Source organism: Gobius niger (assembly GCF_951799975.1).
Source record: "Gobius niger genome assembly, chromosome: 22".
NCBI classification, from domain to species: Eukaryota; Metazoa; Chordata; class Actinopteri; order Gobiiformes; family Gobiidae; genus Gobius; species Gobius niger.
This window is the reverse complement of record NC_136873.1, coordinates 14,130,036-14,143,266: the sequence shown is the minus strand read 5'-3', so window position 1 is coordinate 14,143,266 and position 13,231 is coordinate 14,130,036. Positions and strand designations below refer to the sequence as shown.

Genomic DNA, 13,231 nt, shown 5'->3' with positions numbered 1-13,231 from the left:
GGAATCGTTTTCTACTAAAATATTGATACAGGCATATTGACTTGAAGATAATGGATGTATCACTAGTGTAAATGATCTGCATCCAGCCCAGGACATATTTCCAGATGTGAAACAACTTTCCGTAATTTTCTCGCTATAGACTGAAACCAATGGCGTGGATTGTGGCCTGTGCGTCTGTCGGTCCCATTGTGACGGCCCGAGACATAGCTGTGGTCTAATAAACCCGAGAGCGGAGCTGGAAATACATTCTGATTTTGGGGGGGCTATATTGGGACCCTGGCTGTTCCTTTTGGTCAGACACACCCGGTTTAACGCCGCAGTAAAACGTCCAGGCACCGCCGCAGGGGTGACGAAGCCCAAACACACGGGGCAGCACAGACACAAACGTGAGGGCGGTGAGGAAACGGCTAGCGGGAAAATGTCTGTTTTGACGTCTCGCGCCTAAATGACTCAGCAGCTGCAAAAAGCCCGGTCACGGAGCGGAAAAGTGTGTGTTTGTGGCATAAACGGCTGTAATTGGTTGTTTACATGAACAGAATGTCCCCTCTCTCGGACCGGGGCAGGTGCTCAGGGGTGGAGCTTGGCGACACAAACAACAGGCGACAGCTCGGGGCCCCACCAGACCGGAGGGGCCCCAAAAAGGAAAGCCATGGTGACGTCTCCCTTTTTTTCTTAATAGACTGATGTTTTCAAATTTTTTACTGGAGGGTCCATCATCATCATTATTATTATTATTATTATAATTATTATAATTATTATTATTATTATTATTATTATTATTATTATTATTATTATTATTATTATTATTATTATTATTTTTTATTATTATTATTATTATTTTTATTATTATTATTATTATTATTTTTTTTATTATTATTATTATTATTTTTATTATTATTTTATTAGTATCATTTATTATTATTATTTTAATTTATTTATATTTATTTATTATTATTATTTTTTGTTATTATTGTTATTTAATTATGATTTTATTTATTTTCAATTCAGAATAGGTGGTAAATAACTTCTTAGTAGCTGAGTAACAAGTCATGCGCCGCTTTTATGCATGAAAAATCACAGCAAAAAAGTATTATTATTATTATTAGTATTAGCATCCAGAATACAGTACTTTGACTGGAGTAACGGAATACATCACAAAATACATTTTAAGGCCAGTATTCAGTTTTCTGTAACTAACTCAAATTTCAAAGTTTTCTCCCCAACGCTTATTTTTGGGCACCTCATCATTGATTTTTTACTTTCTATAATTTGAAATGATGTCTATAGAGCAACACTTGCGGTCTTTTGTGTTGGAAACTACAGATAGCCACCCCCACAAAAAACAAAACAAAACTATCCAACGGAGGATAAAGGACAACGACTGCCCGGGAAGCACCCTCTTACTTTTTTAGTATTGCTAATGATACAAAAATGTCTCCGGTGCGCTAAAGTTAGCCAACGCTAGCTAAACCTACAGGTGCCACAATGACAATCAGCTGCAGCCAGTTATCATTAGAACCGTGACAGAATTCACAGTGCTTTTATCATAAAGGGAAACAAAACACGTGAGACTGTAGGGTTGTAAAAGGTCACTGCCGCAGTTACAGCTCCAGTGCCAGTTGTGCAACCTTATGTGACTGTTAGCATGCTATGATGTTAGCCTAGCGGGTAGGCCTTAGCCTTTAGTTGATCCATTGTAGGCAGTGTTCATTGTTGTGTTTTAACTGAAAAATAACTGAACTCCCCCAGACTCTCTCCTGTGGTCCCTAGTGTCCGATTTACATCCTCCATAGGCAGATGCTTCACCATTTTGCTTCTTCTTCTTTGTCTGGTAGGGTTTTTGGCAAGGCCGTGGGAACCCAGGGTGCTGAGGGCGCTGCAGCACCCCCTGGTGGATAGTTTGTGAACTGCAGGCAATATTAACCCCTTAACTCCCACCTGAACCGAGCACATTTTCTCCAGCTTTACCCCAGTCCAAAAGCTTCTGGGAAAAAAGGTGTGAAAATAGCAACAAAACTGAGACGAAAACAAGGATGAAAATGTGAGAAAAATGAGAAAACATTGACGAAAAAGTGACAAAAAATTGAGAAAAAATGGACGAAAAAGTGATAAGAATTTGACCAAAAAATGCGAATAATTTGATGAAAAAGTGACAGAAAATTAACAAAAATTTGATGAAAAATTGAGAAAAAAAAATCGTGATTTTTTGTCACTTTTTCGTCCAATTTTTCGTCAAAGATTTCGTCAAATGCAAATAATTTGATGAAAAAGTGACAAAAAAGTCACGAAAATTTGACAAAAATGAGACGACTGCCCAACAAAAAAAGTGATGAAAAAAAATCTGATGTGAGGAAAAAGATCAATTCAGTTTTGTACGTCTTTCAAATGAGGTGTTACACTGGCCTACAGGATTTGGGTAAAGCTGAACTGGAGAAAATGCTCTCGGTTCAGGCGGGAGTTAAGAGGTTAATAAATAGGATTTATGCACAGAAAAAGTATTTTGGGGGTAAATTTTGTCCCTCAGCGCCCCCTAACTAAAATATCTGCCCACGGCTCTGGTTTTCGGTGGTTAGCAGTAAAAATAAAGTGCTCATTGCTGGTTTGTCCCATTGTTTTGCATTGCAGGTCTGCGAGTTGTCGGACCAAGCGTCATAGTAACAGTTCAATCACTAAAAAGTCAATGAGAGATTAGCACATTCTGCCTCATATCTACCTGTGATGGCGTCTTGAATGACCGTGTTCTCCAGGCTCTCGCAGACCCACTCTCGGCAGCACTTCCCGGGCAGGCGCACGAACTGGGGGCTGGGGCAGTCCGGGGCGGGCAGACGGGCGGTGAGCGGGCAGGCGGGCACGCAGCTGACGCCCCCGGCCCGACAGCGACAGAGCGTGTCGCAGGAGGGACGGAACGCCTGGCCCTCTGAGTACGAGACGCCGTTCAGCTCACAGCCCAGCTCCTCCTCACCTACGACACACACACGGGTCACGCTCAGAGTTAGATTATTATGTGGAAAAGTAAAAGGGGAGAGGACACAGGAGGGACTGTTCAGAGGAAACAGGTCTCTGTGGAAAACACGTCTCCAGGCAGTCGTGATTACAGTGATTATATGTAGTGTGTGTGTAAACAGCTTCGCCCAATGAGCATACACAGAGTTCAGCTTGAGCAATACTTGACTGAACTCAATTTCAACCACGAGAGTCATTTCATTTTCTCAGTTATGTATTTAATTGTGGCTTATTATGCATATTCAAATCTCAAAGCGTGTTGACAGGAGAGTTTACAGCCTATAATCCAAGACCTTCTAGTTTCTAAAACTACCGTAAATTCTCTAATATAGGCCGTGGCCTTTATTTACTCAAGGGCATCTAGGACCAGGCCTTTATTGGAACCAGGCCACAATTAGAGACAGGCCTTTATTTCTATTTGAGCAAAACGGACGACCAGGAAAATGAAGAAAAACGAGATTTGTGTCCATTTGCACCTAAAATATTAGGTTAATTTATTAATTAACATTTCAAACCCTCTCCCAGCAGCTGGAACATTGACGCCTTTTATTTTGTCGGGACAACAGGAAGTGTTTCGTTGCTGTTAGCGGAGCTTTGACATCAGTGTCACTGCAGGTTTCTGTTTCGTTTTTACCGCGGACCGGATTATTTGTTGTTATCTTGTGTAAAAGGCGAGTTTAGACGGAGCGTTTGTGTTTGTGATCGATCATGAGACTGACCCGAGAGAAGACGAGACGCTCGCGCTGATGGGAGGAGTTATTTTGAGGCGTGGGACTGACCTGCACACGGAGCAGCTGGACGTGCTTTGAAGACGCGATGGAGACTTTATTAAAACCCTGGAGGATCACACAACATTTATTGTTTGCCCTGTTTCTACAAATAGTCTCTGGAGGTTTGAAAAGTGGCTAAATCTGTGTCAAAGTTACGCTCGGATCGGTTCCCGTTTGTTTACTTCCTGCACGTGAGTTTTCATTTACACCAGTATGAGACAAATTCCTAACATGGGGAATATTTCTACCGCTATAGATCCTAATAAAAGCCCGGCCTGTTTTAGAGACCGGCTTTAATTTGCCTCCACCAGCCGCAAACCCGGCCACTGTCAGAGACCCGGCCGGTTTGGAGCTATAGAGGAGAGGAGGCTAAATGCTAACGCTGTCTGTGCTGTGTTTACGTGACTGAGGGCACACGTGAAGACCAGACAGGTACGAATTGCTTTAATAGAAATGCAGTGGACTAGAAAACATCATTTATCTTTCAAATGTAGTGGAGTAAAAGCCGAAAGTTCTCAACACAAATACAGTATTGTGTCTGGACATCGTGCTTTACAAAAACAACCGGTTCTGGATTGGTTTTGTGTCCGCAGAGACTCACTGACCGACGCACTGCCCCGGCTCCTCGGGCAGACCGGCGCTGTGGTCGCACCGCAGCCCTCGGCCACAGGGCGTCCGCTCCGTGCACGCCTCGCCCCTCTCACGTGCACACACCTGACAGCAGCCGCACCCGTCCCACACCAGGGGCGCCCCCGCTCGGCATCGGGGGATCTCGGGGGGGCACCGGCAGGGCTTCGGACACACCTGGCACAGCACCTGAAGATGACACAGTAGATTACTCAGAGGGAACGGACTTTGCATTGGAACCTCTTAATCCCTGCCTCAACCAAGTGCATTTTCTCCAGCTTTACCCAAATCTAAAAGCTGACAGCCTAAAGGCCAGTGTAACACCTCATTTGAAAGCCAAGACCTACAAAACTCATTCAAACAGATCAAATTTTGTCACTTTACTGCTATTATTTGTTTCCTTTTTTGTTGCGTTTTTGTCTCAATTTCGTCACAATTTTTTTTTTTCAAGAAGCTTTTAGATTTGGGTAAAGCCAAACCGGACAAAATGTGCTCAAATGTGGCTTCAGGTGGGCCTCTAGAGGTTAATAGTAACAATTTATCAAGACAGGTGCTAAGTAGCAAAAGCAAGTACAGTAATAGAGCTGTAAATCTGATACACTGGCTCATAGGTGCCGATCCCGTGGGTGCCGAGGGCTGGAGCACCCACTCAAATCTTTGGGCACCCAGGCGAATTTGCCCCAATTACATAAGGATTCAATAAATATAGCCTAACCTGTAAAGGCGCTACTCGTTTTTTCTACAAACCTTCATGTATGTGCGCCGGTGGTCTAATGCTCTGCTCGTTTAGCTCCATAGGTAGAGCGGCGGGTTCACGACCACGAGTTTGTGAGATCGATCCCAACATAAATCTATCTATGCCCTGGCTGACCCAAAATTAAATAAGGTCACAAAAAGATCATAGATAATATTTAGTTGGACGCCTTTTGCTTTGATTGCAGCACAATTCGCTGTGGCGTTGTTGCAATAAGTTTCTGTAATGTCAAAAGATCCATTGTTGCATTATTTTTTCATTAAGATCTTTTATTGATGATGGGAGAGCGTGACCCCTGCACAAAGCCTTCCCCAGCACCCGAAGACTCTCTATATTTTCAACAGTGATATCTAAATAGTGATAGAGATAGCCTTTCACTATTGAGTATGCCTGGCCCTACAAGCTTGAAGAGCACCTGATTTGTATTTGCTTTCTTCTAGCATCTACTATCCGACCACGGTGATCCAGCGAGCCCCTGCCTCTCTTCTTCTAGAATGAAATCTAAATAATGGACAGGGCCAGGTTTACATTTATGGCTTTATTTTGTTGATAGTTGCAAAGACTTATTTTCAGTGTGGATTTTAGATCTTGTTTAGTTTTTGAATTAGCTATAAGCTAAGGTCCAAGGTGACGGGTCAGACAAAGAGCGGTTCAGTTGTTTTTTTAACATAGTGACCCCAATTTGAGCTCCGTGGCCCTCGTGGAAGAACCTTTGCTCCTGCCAGACTGGTGGGGGGATACATTTAAAAGGGGGGTCTGGGGGTCCTCCCACAGAGATCTTAATGTTATTACAATGGCGCAATTTGGTGCATTTTAACAGACCAATAGGTACTGTACAGTGTCAACTCCATGAAAATGGCGCAAACCGTGTTTAGAACTCGTTTAGACCTGGTCTAGTCTTGGTTTAATCTTGGTTTAGTCTTGGTTTAGTCCAGGTTTAGACCTGGTTTAGTCTTGGTTTAGTCCAGGTTAATTCCTGGTTTAGTCCTGGTTTAAATCTGGTTTAGACCTGGTTTAGTCTTGGTTTAGTCCAGGTTAATTCCTGGTTTAGTCCTGGTTTAAATCTGGTTTAGACCTGGTTTAGTCCTGGTTTAAATCTGGTTTAGACCTGGTTTAGTCCTGGTTTAAATCTGGTTTAGACCTGGTTTAGTCCTGATTAAGTCTTGGTTTAGTCTTGGTTAATTCCTGGTTTAGTCCTGGTTTAAATCTGGTTTAGACCTGGTTTAGTCCTGGTTTAAATCTTGTTTGGACCTGGTTTAGTCTTGGTTTAGTCCAGGTTAATTCCTGGTTTAGTCCTGGTTTAGTCCTGGTTAAGTCTTGGTTTAGTCCTGGTTTAGTCTTGGTTTAGTCCTGGTTTAAATCTGGTTTAGTCCTGGTTTAAATCTGGTTTAGTCCTGGTTTAAATCTGGTTTAGACCTAGTTTAGTCTTGGTTTAGTATTGGTTTAGTCTTGGTTAATTCCTGGTTTAGTCCTGGTTTAAATCTGGTTTAGACCTGGTTTAAATCTGGTTTAGTCCTGGTTTTGTCTTGGTTTAGTCTTGGTTTATTCCTGGTTTAGTCTTGGTTTAGTCCTGGTTTAAATCTGGTTTAGACCTGGTTTAAATCTGGTTTAGTCCTGGTTTTGTCTTGGTTTAGTCCTGGTTTAGTCTTGGTTTAGTCCTGGTTTAGACCTGGTTTAAATCTGGTTTAGTCCTGGTTTTGTCTTGGTTTAGTCTTGGTTTAGTCCTGGTTTAAATCTGGTTTAGACCTGGTTTAAATCTGGTTTAGTCCTGGTTTTGTCTTGGTTTAGTCCTGGTTTAAATCTGTTTTAAATCTGGTTTAGTCCTGGTTTTGTCTTAGTTTAGTCTTGGTTTAGTCCTGGTTTTGTCTTAGTTTAGTCTTGGTTTAGTCCTGGTTTTGTCTTGGTTTAGTCCAGGTTTAAATCTGGTTTAGTCCTGGTTTTGTCTTGGTTTAGTCCAGGTTTATTCCTGGTTCAGACCTGGTTTAGTCTCGGGTACAAAGTCAGCTGATTAAGGGAGTCAGCAAAGAGAGAGGGAACTCTGTCCTTTTCTCCTTTTGCCCAGGGGCCCCTCACCCAGCTGGGCCCCTGAGCTTTGCCCCTGTAAGCCCTGCATAAACACAGCCCTGCTCATGCCTGATCTTTCCCGCCCCTGCTCCCTTTACAACTCTCAAAAACAAAGGCCTCTCCAGTGAAATGAAAAGGACAGGGACTCACCTGTGCAGTGAGACACAGCAGCAGGACGCAGCCACACAGCGCTCCCTCCATCGGGCTCCGGTCTCAGCTCCTGTATGTCCTGTACGCTCCTGTAGTGTCGGCCTCTGTCTCCGTCCCGCGTTCCGCCCTCGGCTCGTTCCCCCCACCGGCCGGGACATTTATAAAGTCCAGCCCGTGATGTCACTGCGAGTAAACATCCAGCGCAAGCGGCGGCATCACACATGGTTCACATTCTTCCACACTTCCAGACACAGACACACCCCCCCCCACCTCCGCCTCCCGCCCTTCATCCACTCCCACTCCCTCTCTCTCTCCAAACATAACATCCTCACGGACTTTGCTCCTTAGTGCCACTGCTTTGTGATACGGCGAATCCGATTAAGAAACTCCAAAACATCAGAGAATGAAAGTTTGTGAGATGTGTGGGTTTTGTGGCATTTTTGTGGAAGCTTCCCCAATGTTTTTAGCTTCTTTACCCATTGTGCTTTTCCTCCATATCAAAGTAGCTTGAGTCTAAAAGCTAAAAGGAAAAGCATCAAAATAGCGACAAAAAGAGGATGAAAAGTCGACAAAAACATGAGAAAAACACGGACAAAAAAACTACAAAAACGTAAGAAAAGCACAAAAATTATAGAAAAAATCATTAAAAAACAACAAAAATATGACCAAAATGTGGCGACGTGACGAAAAGTTTCCATCCCTTTTGTAGGTCTTAGCTTTCAAATGAGGCGTCACATTGTTGATCTCCAGTCGAGAAGCTTTTAGATTTGGGTAAAGCCCAGTATAAAAAAAAAAACATGAATCTAAAAGGAATTCCGTGGAGTATGGTGTGCCACAAGGTTCAATTTTGGGACCGTTATTATTTATCATTTATATTAAAGGAATAGGCCACAGTTTTTACATACTGAGATATGCTCTTACCTAACCTTAGTCGAGTTAATATATCCCCGTCTGGTCTTTGTCCGTGCGCTCTGTCACGCAAGCGGAGCACATACGCAGCCTCTCCCACATGTCACATAGCTCCAAAAAAGCTCACGATAGAAGCTACCAAGCTCTTCCACGTGTTCCCTATTTAAATAAAGTTACGTGAAGTGTTTTCATGCGAAGTATATTTACACAGAAATGTAACATGTCGATTTTATAAGCAGATATAAAGGGGGACTATATTGTGAGGCGTAATGATACGAGGAGCACAACGTCCGCGCAGTAACTCCTAAAGACTATTGACGGAAGTGAGCGGGGGAAGTCTTGGTCTGTCGCCCTCTGCTGGCAAACGTGTGAAGTGAAACATGTTGAAATGGAGAAAAGCAGCAGGGCTAATCTCAACACGACACAAACAGGCAGAAGGCGAGTCTTGAGCTGACCCATTATGATTTACTCCTATAGGTTTATGTTTCAGGCAGTGTTAATTTCGTCGACTAAAATATTTAGTCTTAATTTCAGTCAAAGTGATGTTATTGACGACTAAAATTGGACTAAAACGAAATTAAACGTTTCTCATGAGACTAAAACTATGACTAAAATGTCCAGATATTTTAGTCGACTAAAATAAGACTAAATAAAAATAAAAGGGAGAGACTAAAATCATCCAAACTTCTATTGACCGTCTGAAAAGGCCTCATATCATTTATTTTCACTGCCAAAGGAGCAGCTCTGAGCTTTATTCATGTGGAGCAGCTCCATTAAAGCAGTACTAACTCTTCCCCCTAGAGGCCATAAGCGCAACTGCAGGTGTAGTAGCAAGTTACGATTTTTTAACTCATTAATTGTCTCGGAGAGTAAATACTACGCTGACAGGAAAGGCGAAGGGAGAGAGGGATATTGTACATCCAATTATACAATGGAAATATTTTTTTTCACTCAAACTTGGCTGTAAATACTGTTTAAAGTGACGTTAGCATGTTAGCTTCTTCTTCGTGATTCCACTAGTGTGTATTGGTGACGCCGACCCGGTGGCAGTCAAGTTGCAAACATGGTTTTCTGGCCTTAGACACCAGGGGGGCGATGAAAGACCCTCCAATCATCCCATAAACACTTGTATTACCCCCACAGGGACTACGGAGAGGATTTATTAAGGTAAACACGTTACTTAGTACTGCTTTTAAGTCGAGGACCTTGATTAAACATGATTATAATGAATATTATAAATGCAAAGTCGACTAAATTAGTCCTAATTTTAGCCGACTAAATTGACATGCAATTTTAGTCGACTAAAACTAGACTAAAATTGAAACGTTTTTTTTTTTACTAAATCTCGACAATGTGTCAAATATAATATATGTTGTCAAAATGGTTTCAGGTGCATCATAAATCACAATGTCACTTTTAATGCGCCGTTCGGACAAAAGGTTTGCTATGATTTGCAGCAGCGTCGACAATAGATCACGTAAGCAGGTCACGTTTACATCTTCTGCCTTCGTGAACTCTTCAGACATAACAGAGAAATGCATCTGTGGCACAAAACAATGAGTGCATCGCACATGTGTCGGCCGCTGAATCCGAAAAAGCCGCAGATTCCAGCCTCTCCGGGTGGGCGCTGGAGAATCTGCTTAAAAATAGACGTAAACGGACATGAAGACGGGAGGAGGGGGAAAGAATGCACGTCCTATGGCTGTCAGGTGGGCTGCAGGTGGCCCGGGGCAGGAACAAGCCTCCGTTAAACTGAGGGCTGCTTGTGTTGCCTCCCTCGCTGTGCCGTGCCGCTCTCCAAGAATGACACAGACTGGAAAGACTGCGGAGGTATGTCAGCGTAACACACACCGAGTTCAGGAGAGAGGGGGAAAAATGCAGCCTCGATCAAATCTGTGGTGACGTGGGGAACATTTGTAGAGTTGGAGACTTGCAGATGATTAAATGAATAATTGGATGTTCTAAACAACTTTGATTCTTGTAGTTCAGCGGCTCATGTTTCAGTTTTCACGCCAAAAAGTTGTTGTTCCTGGACTTGTTTTTTTTTGGTCTGTTCTGTTAATGTGGCATAAAGAAGTTCTATCTACAATGTCATGTATGGCAAACAACAAATTAACAACAAATTAACCTCTTAACCCCCGCCTTAAAGGAATAGGCCACCGTTTTTACATACTGAGATATGTTCTTACTTTAGCTTTGACGAGTTCTTTAGGACCTGTCTGATCTTCCCCCGTGCCTTCAGTCACGTAAACACAGCGCAGACGGCGTTAGCATTTAGCCTCTCCCTCTCTCCTCTATAGCTCCAAAACAGGTCAAGATAGAAGCTACCAAGCTCTTCCACGTTTTCCCTATTTAAATATGGTTACGTGAAGTATTCCACTACAAAGTATAATTACACAAAATTAAACAATGTGGATTTTCTAAGCGGATAAAAGGGGGATACACTGCTCACAAAAACTTAGGGCACACTCAAAAAACACCATGTAACTCCAAGTCAGTCACATTTCTAGGATATCAGACTGTCCAGTTAGGAAGCCACGCTTATTGTGAATCAGTTTCACTTGGTGTTGTGGAAATTAAACAGACACAGGTGGAAATGAGAGGCAATTAGCAAGATTACTCCAAAAGAGGAATGGTTTTGCAGGTGGTGACCACAGACCATTTCCCCGTCTTCATCCTTTGTACCATATTTTTGGAACACTTTTGCATTTGTCCAGTGTTCTCACCACTAGAGGTATCATGAGGAGCATCTACAACCCACAGAAGTCGCTCAGGGAGTGATGCTCATCCAGAAGGTTTGCTGTGTCTCCCAGCGCAGTGTCCAGAGCATGGAGGAGATACCAGGAGACAGGCCAGTCCACCAGGAGACCTGGGGGGGGCCCGACCGAGGTCAACAACCCAGCAGCAGGACCGCTATCTGCTCATTTGTGCACGGAGAAACAGGAGAAGCACTGCCCGAGCCCTACAAAATGACCTCCAGAGGGCCACAAAGGTGCATGTCGGTCCTCAAACGGTCAGAAACCGACTCCATGAGGGTGGTGTGAGGGCCCGACGTCCACTAGTTGGGCCGGTACTTACTGCCCAACACCGTGCAGCACGATTGGCATTTGCCCGAGAACACAGCGATTGGCAGATTGGCCAATGGTGCCCTGTGCTCTTCACGGATGAGAGCAGGTTCACCCTGAGCACATGTGACAGACGTGACAGAGTCTGGAGAACGTTCTGCTGCTGCAACATCATCCAGCATGACCGGTTTGGTGGTGGGTCAGTGATGGTCTGGGGAGGCATTTCATTGGAGGCCCGCACAGCCCTCCATGTGCTGGCCAGAGGTTCCCTGACTGGCATTGGGGACCGGGATGAGATCCTCAGACCTATTGTAAGACCATATGCTGGTGCTGTGGGCCCTGGGTTCCTTCTGATGCCTGATAATGCCAGGCCACATGTGGCAAGAGTGTGTCAGCAGGTCCTGCATTATGAAGGTATTGATGTTATGGACTGGCCTGCCCGTTCCCCAGACTTAAATCCAATAGAGCACATCTGGGACATCATGTCTCGGTCCATCCATCAACGCCACGTGGCACCACAGACTGTCCAGGAGCTGACTGATGCTCTAATCCAGGTCTGGGAGGAGATCCCTCAGGAGGACATCCGTGGTCTCATCAGGAGCATGTCCAGGCGTTGTAGGGAGTGCATTCAGGCACGTGGAGGCCACACACACGACTGAGGATGATACAGACTCGTTTGGAGGAATTTTTACAGAATTTGGATCAACCAGTGACCTGATTTGTCACTTTGATTTTGACTATAATTTTGGATCCAGACCTCCAGGGGCTGAGAATTTGATTTCCATTTATCATTCTTATGTTATTTTGTTCTCAACACATTGCCCTACACTATGAATGAAGATGTTCATCCGAAAAATCGAACTGATTGACATCTAGGATGTGTTTTTTGAGTGTGCCCTAAGTTTTTGTGAGCAGTGTATATTGTAAGGCGTAATAATACCAGGAGTAGTTTGAAATCCGCGCAGTAATCTTCCCTTTACTGTGCGGATGCCAAATTACTCCTGGTATCCAGAGCATGTTTAGATTCTCGTTGGAATATTTCCTGTTCACATGATACAAGTTTTAATACAAAGCTAAACAATGGCACTGTATAGAAATAGAGAATAAGTCACTAAATGAATCTTTCAGAACAGACTCTATTGACTCTATTTCCAAAACACACTGTCCCGAAGGTGAGCGTCGAGGAGCTTCTGGCTGAGTCAGAGACATCGGAGCAAACTGAAATCGCTGGGATGATTAAGACGTTTGTTCAGACGCTTATTAGCGCCAACTGCAAAAACATGCTTTCGTCGTCGGGCTATTTCCGTTCATTCCTGAGCGCGAGAGGAAACAGCTAAGTCATAACACTGTGAGCTACAGGCCAAAATCAATCCGTGCTTAAAGACGAGAGCCAACTCGAGCCAAGAGCGCCTTTCCACAGCACAGACACAATGAAAAGAGCCCTGGTGGATACGGTTAATGCAATATGACGTCTATAAACCACGGACGCGCAATTCATTCACTCCTTCGACTTTACCCGAATGTAAACAGCATCTGAATAGCGAAAAAAAACGTAAAACCCAACAAAAACTGCCACAAAAGAGCAACAAAAAAGCTCCCCAAAGTCATGCCATGTGTCTTAAAGCAGTACTAAGTAACTCATGCCCCTAGAGGCCATGAGCGCACACTGCAGGTGTCGTAGCAAGTTGTGTTTTTTTACTCATCAATTGTCCATGAGAGTAAATACTAGCTGACAGAAAAGACAAAGGGACAGAGGGATATTGTACATCCAATTACACAATGGAAATATTTTTTTTCACTCAAACTTGGCTGTAAATACTGTTTAACTGGCGCTAGCCCGCAGTTAGCTTTGCCCGTTAGCCTGCTAGCTTCTTCTTCGTGATTCCATT

The 13,231-nt window shown here is 43.7% G+C and overlaps 1 protein-coding gene across 2 annotated transcripts in view; it reads right to left on the bottom strand.

Annotated features, from left to right (window-relative positions):
- Positions 1-7,507, bottom strand: part of ccn5 (cellular communication network factor 5) — an 11,348-nt gene extending 3,841 nt beyond the window's left edge. For both annotated transcript variants that reach the window (XM_079580870.1, XM_079580869.1), the window contains exons 1-3: positions 7,369-7,507; positions 4,379-4,589; positions 2,714-2,962 (exon numbers count right to left, since the gene is read on the bottom strand). In XM_079580870.1, the coding sequence (XP_079436996.1) occupies positions 2,714-2,962; positions 4,379-4,589; positions 7,369-7,419 (511 nt within the window). In that variant the 5' untranslated portion in view covers positions 7,420-7,507. The remainder of the gene's footprint in view (positions 1-2,713; positions 2,963-4,378; positions 4,590-7,368) is intronic.
- Between the last annotated feature and the right edge of the window lie 5,724 nt (positions 7,508-13,231).